This window comes from Euphorbia lathyris, chromosome 3 (genome assembly GCF_963576675.1).
Source record: "Euphorbia lathyris chromosome 3, ddEupLath1.1, whole genome shotgun sequence".
Taxonomy (NCBI): domain Eukaryota; kingdom Viridiplantae; phylum Streptophyta; class Magnoliopsida; order Malpighiales; family Euphorbiaceae; genus Euphorbia; species Euphorbia lathyris.
The window spans coordinates 30,673,161-30,689,414 of NC_088912.1; the positions used below are offsets into that span (position 1 = coordinate 30,673,161).

The 16,254-nt window shown below is 32.7% G+C and overlaps 1 protein-coding gene across 2 annotated transcripts; it reads left to right on the forward strand.

Moving 5' to 3' along the window:
* The first annotated feature begins 402 nt into the window (after positions 1–402).
* On the forward strand, positions 403–3,350 carry LOC136223372 (uncharacterized). Of its 2 annotated transcripts, none has more exons than XM_066011326.1 (3): positions 403–539; positions 1,318–1,401; positions 2,551–3,350. In XM_066011326.1, the coding sequence occupies exons 2-3, from the start codon at positions 1,358–1,360 to the stop codon at positions 3,158–3,160; spliced, it is 654 nt and encodes a 217-aa protein (XP_065867398.1). In that variant the 5' UTR covers positions 403–539; positions 1,318–1,357; the 3' UTR covers positions 3,161–3,350. The 2 variants fall into 2 exon arrangements, with proteins under 2 accessions (XP_065867398.1, XP_065867399.1); XM_066011327.1 differs by having other exon boundaries at positions 2,569–3,350.
* The last annotated feature ends 12,904 nt before the right edge of the window (positions 3,351–16,254 follow it).

Consider the following 16,254-nt stretch of genomic DNA (forward strand, 5'->3'; position numbering starts at 1 on the left):
TTACTAAACATTTATGATCTATTAGTAAAATAAGGGTCAACTTGAAAACAAACCTCTATGATATCTAGATTAATTAATGCTCTCATCTATCTCTTTTGTGCATAATGAATACACCACCAATAGGAACACAAAAATATGGTCATTTACATGATTCTAAGTGTCCAAAACACATCCCTAAAAAGTAATAAAGTAATAAAAGAAGAGGGTAATAAAGTAATTCCATTAATAAAAAGTAACAAATTTCATACTGGCCTTTGAAATTTGAAATCCTTTTTCTCTTTCTCTCACTAAATCAGTAGTGGGAAGGAATCATGCCTGCCAAAGCTAAAAAGAAAATGTTGTGTTAAAGAAAAGAAAAAGAAACACATTGCCAGCACATCTCTCAGTCACTAAATAGAAGCCCCTCAAAAAGGGTTTTATTTTCTACTCCTCTCAAACAGAGTCATCTTCTTCTTCTCAAATGAAAAAACTTGCTTCTTCTCTTTCTTTATCTCTCTTCTCTTCTTCCAAGATCCAAACAACTCCCTCACCCTCACAAGGTAATTAAAGCTGCCTTTTCCTTTTCTTGTTCTTGCCATTCTTCATTTTCTTGTTTCTTGAAATTCTTGATTTTCTTGTTCTTGCCGTTCTTGATTTTCTTGTTCTTGGTGTGCTATTCTTGTTTCTTGTTGTCATTCAACAGACATACTTGTCCTCTAGCTACTGCCTGCAGTATTTACAGCTAAGCAGAATGGAATATTAATCAATAAAAACATTTTACTTAGATTTACAATCACATTTATTGTTTTTTCTTTTTTTCAATTTTACCCTCATTTTATAATTATTAATGTTACAATAATTCCCAAATTAAAAAAATAAGGTTATTTAGTCTTACTCATTTAATTTTATCGACAAATTAAGACAAATTAACGCTCAATAACCTTAATAAAAACAACAAAAGAGATCGATACTAAAAACTAAATAATATATATCGTTTTATTGAGACGAATTAAATTAGACTGACTACTTTACTCTTGATACTTTTATTCTAAAACTCTACTAATTTCTATGTAAAATTTTCCTTTCTAGGATATAATTCGAATTGATTGTATAACTACTAAATGCATTGATTAAAAAATGGTTAAAAATGCATTGATAATTCAAAATATAATGTGAAAATTAACAAATATTGATAATTCTGAAGGAGTGTCTTTTGTGGACTTGCATTACAATTTCTTGAATGTATGTGTATTTATTTATGTTTGAAAGTTAAATTAATTATAATCTATTGTTTATGGAAATAAAGGTAATTAAGAGAGTGATTAATTTAATTTACAGGTTCATATGAGAATCTAAAGCTATCAAAGATCAATTCCATATGACAATTTCAAGGCAGCATGTCTCTTACACAATTGAAAAAAGGTGCTACAAATTAACTATCCTTTTAATTTCATCTACATTAATTTAATATATTATATATATATATTAATGTCATTTTCAGTAGAAGGCATAATGATGATTAGGGTCACTTTGTGTCCTAAGTTTTTCGGTTAAAGTAGCATAAAGTTATCAATTTGTCATTAATCAATGAATTTATAAGATTTTGTCACTACATATTTTCAAATTCCATTACCTTTCCTCCCTTTGAAAATTGAAAATTAGTAATTTCATTTTTTTAATATTAATATTAATAGCACTAAAGTATTAAATGGGCCTTAGTTCCCTCTCATATGGGCCAGATCAAACTTTTTTCTTTATTTTCATTTTGTTTGGAATAAAGCAGTCAAGCCCACTATTTCTTTTGTTTAGTATCAATTATAAAAGCAGTCAAGCTTCTTAGTGCTGTTTTTTTTGGATTGTAGTAAGTTGGTGATCAATACTCTTAGGCTTCTAATATATTTCAATTTCAATCCTAACGTTTGATAAACTACGTAATTAAGAGTTTTATTAAAAAAAGTTGACATATCAGATGAATATGGCGTTAACCCTACAGTCTGAACCCTCAAACTCAAGTACAAGTTGTAGAGGGTAAATTGACACATTCATTCAATATGTCAATTTCTATTAACGAAGTTTTTAGTTACGTCATTCCATAAACATTGAGACTGAAATTGTACTGTTTTATACGTGAGAGTTAAATAGTTGTCTCCAAAATTTTTGAGGTTATTTTATCCTTAAGAAATATAAGTGATTGCAACCAAAAATAAATTAATTTTTTTAAAGCATCATATATAATATAAGTTGTCATGTTTTAATAATTTTGATTGGAAAAGGGGGAAAATACAGATTTCTAAAATAACTTAGCACAATCCAAAGATTGTTAATTACCTATTATAAGCTAGTGATAATTAATTCCCAGGATAATATTTGTTTTTAATATATGCTAATTTAAAACCAATAACAAATTAAATTAAGTTACATAGAATTTGAGATTATTATTAGAATCATAATTAGAAATTGTATTCCTAAATTCCAAAAAATAGTTATTGAATTTCCTTCATTAGTCATTTAATTATAGAAATTCCATTATTGTATAAATAATAATGATTGAAAAACATATATATAATATAGCACATTGTTGAAGTCTAGGAAGCCTTGGTATCAAAGAGCAATAGATATGGCTACTCAATGGAAGACAATTTCCAAATCAACAGAAATTCCACCTACAAATTCTTCCTTATGGAAAACTGTTTCCAAGCCCCCGGAAATTCCGACGACACATACGAATCTATGGAAAACCTTCTCGAAATCCACAGAAATTCCGGCCACAAACCCTAACCGAGGGAAGCTAAGGAAATGCACGTCTCTAAGGGTTGCATCTTCGTTTACTCGGGTATGTCTTTGCGCGCCTATCTCTTCATACAACGAGGTGTTTCGAGCGGATGTTCCGCCTAGGAGAAGCAACAGTTACCCTAGATCGAAACCATTTCTTGCGACACAAGAAAGTCGAATACCTAGCGGGAGACTTAGCACGGATCAAGGAAGGAGAGTTTTCCGGGGGAAGTCATTGACGGACGACGTGTTGATGAGGAGATTTGTAGTAGAAGAGGAAGCAATGATGCAAGTTAGGAGGAGAAATCAAATGGAAGTCATAAGAAAAAGAAGTTTGATGAGAAGAAAAAAGCTTGGACCAAGTCCTCTTAGTAGAATGGTATTGGCTGATCAGGAGGAATATATTTAATATATATTTATTTTTTTTTTCAAAAAAAAAGTTTGAATATTTTGTATTCAAATTACAGAAATTTTTGAAAAATTTCACCCCATTTCCTTAATTATTTTTAATTATTTTCTTTGTCTATTTTAATTTTTCCAAGAGTTTTGTACTTGTAGATTGGAGGCAATTATAATTTCTGCCAATTATATTAGTTGAATTGGGAGGTGATCATATAAGAAATATAAGAAATATTTTTGTGTGTAATTTACCAATTTTAAATTATAAGTTTCAAAAATGAAGAAAAACTGAAATTGGTTGTGATGGGAAAATAAATAAATAAAATAGAAGTATTGATCTATAATAAAAATAGGCAAGATTTGGTATAATTAAGGAATGGTTGATTTGCTTAGACGCCACTCTAAACAAAATTAATGGTAGAGGAAGTTGACTAATCTCTATCAATACCTATTTTTGGAAAGTTAGGTTATTTATATATATAATAATAATAATAATAATAATAATAATAATTTATTAGTTTCAGAGGTGGAAAGACAACAGGTACTATATCCGCTAGTACTTGATACTATCCGAATTTAATAGGATTATCCGTACAATATATAAGGGACGAATATGGAATAACAAAAATTACTCGTGACGGGTATGGGAATACCCCAGACACTCGCCATATATTTGACGAATATCCATCTCGACTCCTTCATATAAAATAAAAATTAATAGTTTTAGATGTAGGAAGTGGATTCGAATTCCACGACCTATTGTTAAATTTGTAGATGAATAATTTATGGATAATTTATTAAATTTATACTTTGTTTGAATTTGTAATATTTTTTATTTATGTATTAATTTTTAACGGGAAAGGATACCCACAATTTAAATGGGACGGAAATGAGATTCATAAAGTGTACTTGCTAGGATAATGAGACGAGTATTTGTAATGAAAAATTAAACAGGTAAGAGTTTGGAATTGACAATATCAATGGGTACCCTATCCGTTGCCAATGCCATCCCTATCAGACACAAAATGTCTATCAACCTCAGTGGCGAATACATGATTGTGTGGTTGGGGGGCCGATTTTATATGTAGTGTGTAAATTTTTTTTCTTTCTAAATCGAATTTGTCCAATTTTTTTCCGTATATATACGTGTTATAATCAGAGTGGTCAAGAACCAATTTTTAAGTACAAATGTAAAACTTTTCAAAATTAAGCTATATTGTGTTTAAGATTCTTAACATGTAAAAAACTTGTGTCTAATAGAAAAAATCGGATAAAGGGAGAGTCTAATAGGCAAAAAAAAAAAAAATAGAAACTTGGATTTAAGAAGGGCCTAACAAGCCAAAAAAAATTAGAAAATTGCACTTAAGGAGGGCCTAACAGGTAAAAAAAATTAGAATTTTGGATTTAGAAACATGAAAAAAAAAAAAAAAAAGTATTGGAATTCTGGGCTTAGAGAGGTCTAACAGGACTTGTGCCAATTTTGAGGTGCTGATTCAACATCCGATCTAAATTTTTTGGAAACGGGGAAACCGGAACCACCACAATCTCAAATTTTATGGAGACAGAAAAACCAAAACTACTCATGATCATAGTAGTTCCGGCGGCCGGAGGGGCCGGGCCTCTCCGGGGCCCCTTGTCTCCGCCGCTGATCAACCTCCTTTATTCCGAGAAGAAATAAAAATAAATAGAATTACCGACAAATGCTTTTGTCCCTAATTGCATAATTTGTATTGATAATTTCACGCAATTCAAAATCTTGAATGAATTTAGCATCAGATGAAATATGTGACGAAATATTTCTCTCTAATGCATTGGTCCACTTTGTGAATACCGATTATTTTTTCTTCATTTCTTTTCCACTATTATTGCTATTTATATTAAATGATTATAAAAAATTGAATGAAAATTCTCAGACATGCTTAATAATTTAGGGAAAATTATAAAACTGGGTCCATTTATATATTTAACCAATTTACTCAACCTATTATATATCTATACTGTTTTTGTGTGACTTTCTCATAATACTCTAAATATTTACGGCGCGGCTATCTCCCTCCCGTCTGACTTCGTATATTTCAGCATATGCGAAGTCTGGTTGTGTTTTTAACAAAATTCGCTAAGTGGTATATAACAAAAAATGCTAAATAACAACGGATTCTAACATTAAAATCATAACATTATCAAAATTTACAACAAGATTGCCACAATAAACTCCTAACAAATCACTTCATAATACATAGGCTCTTATTCACCACCGATGGATGGACGTATCTCACGGTATAAGCTCTTATTCACCACCGATGGATGGAAGTCCAGGCCTTTTGGGATGGATGTCTCTCATGGAACCCCAGCACGCCGCCTTCCAGAAATGAATATTATGTATTCAACCACCTGCAGAAAAAAGGAAGATTTGGCTTCGCGAAATGAGGATTCGCTAAGTATGCGAAAATAAATGTGCAAGGAAGAGGGTGATTTTACTTAGCAAAACGATGATTTCGCGACGTCTGCGATGAGAAATGTGACGCTCTGACTTCGCGAAACGATGATTACGCGGAGTCTGCGAGAGATTTATCGAATTACCTCGCAAACTTCGCGTAATCATCGTTTCGCTAAGTTAAATCGATAAATTTCTCTCCGCGGACTTCGCGAAAACGGCATATGCTAAGTGAATTTATTGGAAAAAACGCAGAGAAAACAGTATATACTTACATTTTTCGACGAAAACAATATGATAAACTAGGGAAAACAATGAAAATAACGTAGAATCACCATTTCTTCGATGGCCACAAGAAGAAAGAAACCAAGAAACGAGCAGGAAATGGAAGATGAAGAACCATGGTTTCGTTTTCTAGGATTAGGAAGATGAAGAATCAAGAGATGAAGAGAGGAAGAAGAGAAATACATGGTGATTTGTAGAAATGGTGCAGATTTCGTGCAATTTAAAGGAAGATAGGAAGATCAAAAGTCTGAGAATCATTAATGGAGGAGCTGCCAACCGTTTCGCGTAACCAAGGAGAAGGGGGAAGAGGAAAGGTTAGGGGTATTATGGGAAAGTCACATAAAAATAGTCTAGATATATAGTAGGTTGAGTAATTGGGTTAAATATGCAAATGAGTCTCCTATTTGACCCAGTTTTATAATTTTTCCAATATTTTTCAATAGTTTGAATTAGGCTCGTAGAAATACATATGAGCTTAATCCAGTTCCACGTTAAGTGAAACTAGGTGGAACTCATTTAAAATTACATTAAAATGTGGCGAATTTCAAGTGTAATTTGAAATGCATACCAATCAAATCAAGCAGTCCTAATTAAATATAAATATATAAATTAAACAGAAGGAATCGAAGTAAGCACAAATTAACATGGCCTACCACTGCTCACAATATCAATTAGCTTATATTAAGCACCCGGTCTTCCATTTAAAGGACCCCAAATTCATATTTGGACACGTGTATGGTGACCCCACGTAATAATTAAAATAGTGAGGCATCTTATAATAATTGTATATCCATATTACACGTGTCAAAATATGTATGAGAAGTCCTTTATTTAACATGAGAACCGAATGCTTTTAATAATTTGCCCCCTTAAAGGCGGAGAGCTTATATAATTTAATATCAAAATTTGTTATGCTATTTAACTTTTTTTTTTAAATCATGTATTTTTTATTTCCAGAATATCCTAGATAAAATTTTACCATTTTTTTTTATCGAATATAAGAATAGTTTCAATTAATTTTACATTAGTTTCAACAAGTTTCACAATAGATAATACTGTACAAGAAACTTGATAAGAACTCCTTGTTAGTGTTTTTTAACAATTTGAATCAGTTTTATCCAATTGCACAAGAAATATGGCACCATAATGAGTATATATGTTGCATGCAGAGGCAGAAACATGGAGGTTTGGAGGGGCTCAGGCCCGTCGTTAGAATCACTTATACCATGGTTGGCCTTTTTTTTCTGTTCAAAGTGGTTAAATTAACTCATTGAATTTGTATTTAATTACAAAATTTAACTTAATTAAGATATATGATAGATGATAATAAAGTTCTGCTAGGCAAATAATGTAAGTATCTGCTGTTTAATCTTTATCTTTTTCCAGAAAATCTCTTCGCGAAATGAGTTTTGCAAAGATCTGCGAGGACAAATAGGCTGAAAATGACGTTCTTACTTCGCAAAAACAGATTACACGAAGTCTGCGAAGCTAAAATCATCAAGTGTTTCATGATTTTTCTCTTTGCAGACTTCGCGTAATCTCTTTTCGTGAAGCAAAATCGTCATTCTCTGTGTTACTTTTCGCTTCGTAGACTTTGCGTAATCTTTTTTCGCGAAGCCAAATCATCATTTTCTTGCTAATTTCTCTTCGCAGACGTTGCACAATCTTGTTTTGCGAAGCAAAATCGTCATTTTCTTACTAACACGACTTAATTTTTGTGAAGGTGGTTGAATACAAAACATCAAATTCAAGTATACATATCCCTTTAGCTTGAATACAAAGGGATCAATCACAGTGAGAGGGTGCCGATTTTTCTTGGATTCTTTCTTGACGCCCTTTGGGTTCCATTTATCATCCCAGTAGGTGGTGTACTCGGATGCAGGAGATGGGGTTCTGGGATGTTGGGGATGGGGTTCTCGGATGTAGGGGAAGAAAATATAAATCACCATTATCATCCCAAAAGGTCATTGATTCTGTAAAGCCTAAGATTTAGGGTTTAGGGTTTCATTATTGTTGCAATCTTGTTGTAAATTTTGATAATGTTATGAGTTTAATGTTAGAATTATTGTTGCACCTTTGTTGTTATGTTTTTTTTTTGTTATATACCACTTCATATATTTCGCAATATGCGAAGGTGAAAGTTATTCTGCGAATTAGTATTGTCTTCACATGCTTCACATATTGCGAAATATGCGAATTAAATTCATGTTCTGAAGCAAATATTATCTTCGCATACTTCGCACATTGCGAAGTAAATTTCATGTTCTGAAGCAATTTTATCTTTGCATATTTCGCAATATGCGAAGTCAGACGAAAGAGAGAAAAAAAAAGACTAAGAAATTTCTAAGGGTCCGTTTGGTATGACGTAATGTAATGTAATGTAATCAAACTTGTAATGTAATGGAATGAAATAGTGATTCCATTACCATGTTTGGTTGACAAATTTAAAAAAAAAATGAAATATAATTATCATTACAATACTTATATTTATTTAGTTAAATATAATCATAAAATTTTATTTACACAATGAAAATCAACAAAAAAAAAAAAAAAACATGAAAAGGTGAAAAATGAGAAAAACATGAAAAATATGAATTGCAAGCTCTGTTGTTTTGTGTTTTCTCGTTAATCGTGTTTTTGCGTTTTTTGAGGTTTTTTTTTGCGTTTTTCGGGTTTTTCAAATTTCATGTTTTTTTCCATTTTTTTATGTTTTTCTACTTTTTGTTTTATCATTTAATAAGAATTGTGCATAAAAAATATTAATAATAAAAATACAAGAGTTAGTCGTAATGGAGATTCATGACTATTATTTATGTAATGGTCATTGCATCAATTTGTAAAGAAAAATTGAATGATGTATTTGTGATTCAATTACAACAAAATAAATGGCTAATCCAAACATGGTAATGGGCCTCCATTGTAATGGGCATTCCCATTACAACATTCATTACGACGTACCAAACGGGGCCTAAGGCCCTGTTTGGGAATTAGCTGTTAGCTGATTACATTAGCCGTTAGCTGTTAGCTGATTGCATCAGCTGATTTGACTAGCTGATTTGATTAGCTGTTTGTGTAGACCTGTTTGGTAAAAATTAGCTGATTGATAATAGCGGTTTGTGCAAAAAGACGAATAAGGGCATTAATTTTGGCGCAGGAGAAGAGAGAGTCTATCTATTAGGGTTAAAGAAGTCAATTAATTTTAATATTGCAAAACGCTAATTGAAAAAGCTCCTTTTAAGAGCTTTTTCTAAATTAGCGTTTTCATCCCAAAACTCTCTCCCAAACCTCTCTCCACCAAACACTCCAATTAGCGGTTTCAGTGGTCAAACCTCTAAAGTTGGTCAAAACCGCTCTTTTTATCCCAAAACGCTCTTTACCAAATAGGGCCTAAGTGTTATATATATATATATGAAGGGTATTTTGGAAAAGTCACAAAAAAATAGTTTAGATAAGTAATGAGTTGCGTAAATGGTCTAAATATGTAAATAGATCTTCCATTTGACCCAATTTTGTAATTTTCCTCAAAAGTAATCTATTGTGTTTGTTATACGCAGCAATGGGTTAGGCTATGCTTACTTTGTTTTTTCCATTATTGAATAATGATGAACTTTGATAAAATAAGCTCATCCAATGGTAGAAAAAACAAAGTAAAACTTACTTTGTCAAAAACAAAGTAAGCATAGAAGGCACTGTGCAACAATATATCATTTTTATAAATGAAAAAGTAAATGCATGTAAATCTATACTGGTCTTTTGTTTTTTTTAGAGGTTTAATTTCTGTGTCCTTGAAATGAAATTTTAACTGATTTTTTTTTTTTTTTTTGACAGATTTCCCTAGATATTAGAGAAATAGTAAATGCATTTAGGATTTTGTTATATTTCTTTTTTATTGTCATTTTACTGTTGGCTGAACCTGATATATATATATGTCTTCCTGTATTATTGGAATCAATTGTTTGCAGTGAACATGATGTCAAATTGTTGTAGTTACATAACATTAGATCCTCTGCTGGAATATTCACATCGACCTTAATGACCAAGTGAATTTGGTCATTCACCGTTAGATCTAGATTTATTAAATCTAAGTCGCAGGATGCTTTGAATCTCCATCTTAAGATTCTAATAAGCCTAGATCTGAATGACCAAATAGTGCATGGTCATTAAGGTCCATGTGATCAAAACCGCAGATCTCTGATTGTTCCTTTTATTTTTATCGCCAAACTTTAAGGTGACGAAAAGAAGTCAAAGTTTAGCGATTTGTGTATTTCATTGATTTGATAATTGTGGGTAATGGCGAATGATAGAAGAAATTATAATAGGCATAATACCCATTTGACTCTCTAAATTAAGGCTGCAAAGTTAATTAGGACTTTAAAGTATCAAAATCACCAATCAGGCCCTTAACCTAATAAAAATCATCAATTAAGTCCTTATTCTAAACAAAAATCATCAATTGAAGCCTATCGAAAATCATTTGGTTGAACAGTTTTAGACTCTCTTCTCCAAACTCATTTTAAATCAACACAGAGATTATAACAGTCTATACCAAATAGTCACATTTTCTGATTTTAGGATAGAATGAGGACTCAATTGATGATGTTTGCTTAGTTCAGGGACCTGATTGGTGATTTTGATAGTTTAGGGTCCTAATTGATTTTAAAACTTTAGTTTGGGACAGTTGCGTTCACATGGACCCTGATGACCACGTAAATTTGGTCATTTACCGTTAGATCCAGGCGGATTAAATATAAGCCTTAGGATGTTTTGAATCTCTACCTTAGGATTTTAATCCGCCTAGATCTAACGATGGATGACCAAATTTACGTGATCATCAGGTCCATGTGAACACAACTGAGTCTGGAACCCAAATAGATGTAATGCCATTATAATAAATAGTAGGCCTAATACATCACTAGCTCCCTGAACTTGTCCATAATAGTAGACTGACTCCTTAAATTTTGCAAGTACCTCACCAGTTCCTTTTGATTATTCCGTATCACCATCTCCCTGAACTTGTTAATAAAAGTAGATTAGCTCCATAAATTTTATAGATGTCTGACCAACTCCCTAAACTTGCTTATTCGGTAACAACTAAATACAAAATCATAAACAAGTTTAGGGAGTTGGTGAGACACTAATAAAGTTCAGGGAGCTAATTTACTTTTATTGACAAGATCAGAGAGTTTGTGATGGAGAGTTGGTGATACGAAATAATCAAATTCAGAGAGCTGGTGAGACACTTGTAAAATTTAGAGAGTCAATATATTACTATAGACAAGTTCAAGAAGGTGGTGATGTATTAGGTATAAATAGTATTTTGATTTTGGGTTGAATTGTTAGTTTTTGCCTTATTTATATTTTTTTTTGGGAAAGAAAATCATCCTAAAATTCAAATTCTAAAAGCATTATTACATATAAGGTCTTAGACAATATTTAGGGGAAAGATCCCGAGAAAAACCCACAGCTATTTTCGCATCCAACTCCATTCAAATTCTCGATAATAAAGAAGTAGAGAAGAAGAAGTCTTTATTAATGAAGAAGAGAAGGAAATAAGAAATCAATTTACAGGAGAAGAAAATGAAAAAGTACCTAAAACCTACAGCTATCTTTCCTATTTATAGAATACAACAATAAGAAAATAATTAGCTGTCAATTAGCTGTATGGTAAAATACACAAACAACACCTATATTTTAACTTACTTAACACCCCCCCGCAAGCTGACGGTGATTACTTTGCTGTCTGCTGAACATTCAGAAATCCAAGTCGTGAAAGGAAAGAAGTCAGCAATGGTGAATGTAATGGTTTGGTTAAACAATCTGTTAACTGATCTGTAGTTGAAACTGGCAGGAAATGTATCACACCAGCTTGAACCTTTTCTCTCACGAAATGACAATCAATTTCGAGATGTTTTGTTCTTTCATGAAAAACCGGATTCTTAGCAATATGAACAGCAGATATATTATCACAAAACAATAAGGCTGGTTGAGGATGAATAATTTGAAAGTCTTGCAAGAGATAAAATAGCCACTGAAGTTCACATGCTGTGGAAGACATGGCGCGATATTCTGCTTCAGAACTAGATCTACTAACGGTTTGTTGCTTCTTAGATTTCCAACTAATTAACGAACTGCCTAAAAAAACACAAAAGCCTGTAATTGACCTTCTTGTTTCTTTACAGTTAGCCCAATCTGAATCCGTAAATGCTTGTAGTTGTAATGAAGATGCAACAGGATAAAACAAACCTTGAGCAGGTTGACCCTTTAAATACCTCAAAACACTGTGCACTAAGGCCATATGCTTTTCTGTTGGTTTATCTAAGTATTGAGATAACTGTTGAACAGCAAATGATATATCAGGCCGTGTGTTGGTTAAATAAAGTAACTTGCCTACGATTTTCCTATATTCCGTGTTGTCTGACAGAGGTAAAGACTGTATACCGTCTAAGCTTTCTGGTGTAATAGGAGTAGAACATGGTTTTGCTTCTAAAAAACCTGTGTCAGCCAATAAATCAAGAGTATACTTCCTCTGGTTAATATGGATTCCTGACTTATTTCTCAGAATCTCAAGTCCTAAATGAACTTCAGCTTTCCCAAGTCTTTAATTGTAAAACACTTATGTAAATGATCTTTAATGTCTTGTATAGCCTCAGTATTAGAACTAGCTATGATGATATCATCAACATAGACAGCCAATGCCATAAAATCTTGTCCTGTTCCCCTTATAAATAAAGATGGGTCTGCTTGAGACTGTTTAAAACCTAACAACAATAACGCTGCCCTTAGCTTTGAGTTCCACTGTCGACTGGCTTGCTTCAAGCCATACAAAGATTTGGTTAACCTACAGACAGCATTAGGTACATCGGTCTTCACCCCGGTAGGTAACTCCATATATATCTCCTCTTCTAATTCCCCATGGAGAAATGCATTGTTGATATCCAACTGCTGCAAATCCCATCCTTTGACAGCTGCTAAAGCCAATAATACTCTAATTGTAGATACCTTTGCCACAGGAGAGAAGGTTTCATTATAATCTAAACCTTGTTGTTGTGTATATCCCTTAGCCACAAGCCTAGCCTTGTACCTCTCAATGCTACCATCACTCTTCCTCTTGATTCTAAAAACCCACTTATAACCAATAGCTTTCTTCCCAATAGGCAAAGAACAAATTTCCCATGTCTGGTTAACAGCAAGAGCTGCTAACTCATCTTGCATTGCTTGCTTCCATTTTGGAGATTGAGAAGCCTGTTTGTATGTTTTAGGTTCTTCCTCTGCATACAAAGAAAATGAAAAATTCTATTGCGAAACAGACACATTAGCATAATCAAGTACATTAGATAAAGGATGATTCACTCCCTTTTCTGGAACAGGTAAAACATTATTCTGCATCATAGCACAATGATAATCTCTGAGGTACTGAGGTTGCTTATGAACTCTACCTGATTTCCTAGGAACATTATGTGTTTCTAGTAAACCTTTTTCCTCTACTGGTACAGGCTGTATAAAATCACTAGCATCCACAGACTCAACATTGTGACTATCATAAGGAAAAACACGCTCATGAAAAATAATATTGCGAGAGACTAATACTTTATGATTATCCATATCATAGACCTTATAACCCTTCATACCCGAACTATACCTAAGAAAAATACACCTCCTAGAACGTGGATCCAATTTTGTTCTATTGCGAGCAAGAGTACTAACATAACACAAACTACCAAAAGATTTAAACATCGAATAATCAGGCACTTTCTTATGCAAAACTTCATGAGGTGTTTTATTGTCAAGTAAAGGAGTGGGCATACTATTAATTATAGAGACAGCATGAAGAACAAAATAAGGCCAAAACTGATTAGGAAGATTACTTTGAAATTTCAACGAGCGTGCAACATTCATTATATGCTGATGCTTGCGCTCAACAAGCCCATTTTGCTGTGGTGTTTCAACACAACTCAACTGATGTTGAATTCCAGTTTGCATATAAAATTCTTTTAAAGCAAACTCTGGACCATTGTCAGTCCTTATACACCTTACTGTTCCTGCATACTGTACTTCTACCATTTTAACAAAAGCTTTAACTAAATCAGGTACCTCAGATTTTGTTTTAAGCATATAAACCCAAGTATACCTTGTAAAATCATCAACAATGGTCAGAAAATATCTATATCCATTCATTGAAACATAGGTTGGTCCCCATATATCCATGTGAACTAATTGAAAAACAGAACTAGTAGAAGAAACAGATTTAGGAAAAGGCGATTTTCGCTGTTTTGCCTTATAACAAACATCACATACCAAGTCAGTACTACTTACAATATCAGGAAATTGTTTGGTAATTTCTGCTAACCTAGAAAAAGACGGGTGTCCAAGCCTATAATGCCAAAGATCTTCTTGATTACAAGTAAGAGAATGAACAGGAATATCAACAGAATTACAAGCAAAAGTAGAACCAAAAACAGGATCAGCCAAGTGATATAACCCTTCTTGCACTTTAGCTAAACCAATCTTCTTCTTGGTTTGTGCAGCCTGGATTACACACTGATCCATAGAAAAATTCACATAACAATTCAAAGTAGAAGTCAACTTAGCAATTGAAATCAAATTATAATTAAAAGAAGGCACAAAGACAGCATCATATAAGATCAAATCTTCAGAAAGATGAACATTACCAATATGAGTAGCCTGTAATTTCATATTGTTAGGTAAGATGACAAACCAATTATCAACTGGTCTAGAATTTGTAAAATAAGATAGTGAACTAAGTACATGATTACTGGCCCCAGTATCTAAAATCCAAGAATTATTAATAGAAGATTGTGTAGAAGAAAAACCTGTAACTCCAACATGATGAGGAGGTTGAGTATGAGAATTTTGAGCAACAACAGTATTAACAGAATAAATCTCAGATTGTAAATCAACAATACGATAAACATCCGATTGACAAAATTTTTCTTTCAGATTATCCCACAGATCTTTAGCATCATCAATCCATCCAACCGATTGAGCAACAGAAGAATCTAAAGAACGAATTAACCAAGAAAGTACCATATTGTTGCAGCGTCTCCAGGTGGCGAAGTGGGGATCTCCAGGAACGAGTTTCTCGATGGTTCCATCTATGAAATCCAGTTTATTCTTTGAAAGCAAAGCCATCTTCACGTTTCTGCTCCAAGAATGATAATTCTTTCCTGAATTAGCCAGAACTGGTGATACAAGAACAACAGAAGGATTTTCGCTAGGATGAAGATAATAGGGACTCGATTCGTCAACTCGACGATTTGCCATGATTGTGATTAAAAATAGAAATTGAAGAAGTAAAGAGAAATTGAAAGAAGATGTGCGGAAGAAAAGAATATCAGAGCTCTGATACCATCTCGATAATAAAGAAGTAGAGAAGAAGAAGTCTTTATTAATGAAGAAGAGAAGGAAATAAGAAATGAATTTACAGGAGAAGAAAATGAAAAAGTACCTAAAACCTACAGCTATCTTTCCTATTTATAGAATACAACAATAAGAAAATAATTAGCTGTCAATTAGCTGTATGGTAAAATACACAAACAGCACCTATATTTTAACTTACTTAACACAAATCGCTGAGAAAACACCATTTCTAGCAAGACAAGGCTTTCCAAGATATATATATATATATATATATATATATATATATATATATGACACAATTTTAGCATTTTAACCGTGTTTTTTTTATTAACAGTAATGTTCAGTAGAACGTGATTAACAAATGGGTTAAGAAGTGATAAAATTAACTTAAAAACACTGGGAATTCTAAGAAGCAGCATGAAGATAAGAGAAAAACAAAGGAACGCAAAATAGAGAAAATTAAAGATAAGTTGAACAATGTTGATTAAAAAGGAAATTTAGAGTTCTTTCTGTTGGATTTTTTATCCACAATGTGGGCTTTACATGTATAATATAGTAAATTATGGGCTATCATATGTTAGTCCGTTAAGTGGTCTACTTTAGTTTATGGACCTAAGGCATATATAATGGGTATGGACTTATTTATGTGTAGACACCCAGTTGTAATATACTATTCTATGATGGACTGAATAGTAATTACAACAATTAGGTTTTCACTATAAATAGAGGGTTATGGTCCCTAGGGCATAAGCATTCTAAATCTACAGCCTCCCCCATCAAGTGTAGATGTGCTAGTTGCTTTTAGCCCTAGAAGACCAATCAACCTAAGGTGTCTCTGATTCTCTTCAATCCGCTACGCTATGTATTCAGGTACGCTTCCGCTTTAGATCTTAATGGATTAACATGAGTTTATGATCTTGTGGTTTATGGATCTAATTCCAATAAGTAATTCCAACAAGTGGTATCAGAGCAACTCATGATAGATTCATTGAGATTTTGTTTTACTT

Bases quoted from the DNA above. Each gene is read 5' to 3' on its own strand.
- LOC136223372 (XM_066011326.1), top strand. From the start codon at position 1,358: ATGACAATTTCAAGGCAGCATGTCTCTTACACAATTGAAAAAAG. The intron at 1,402-2,550 runs GTGCTACAAATT...TATATAATATAG, and splicing joins TCTTACACAATTGAAAAAAG to CACATTGTTGAAGTCTAGGA.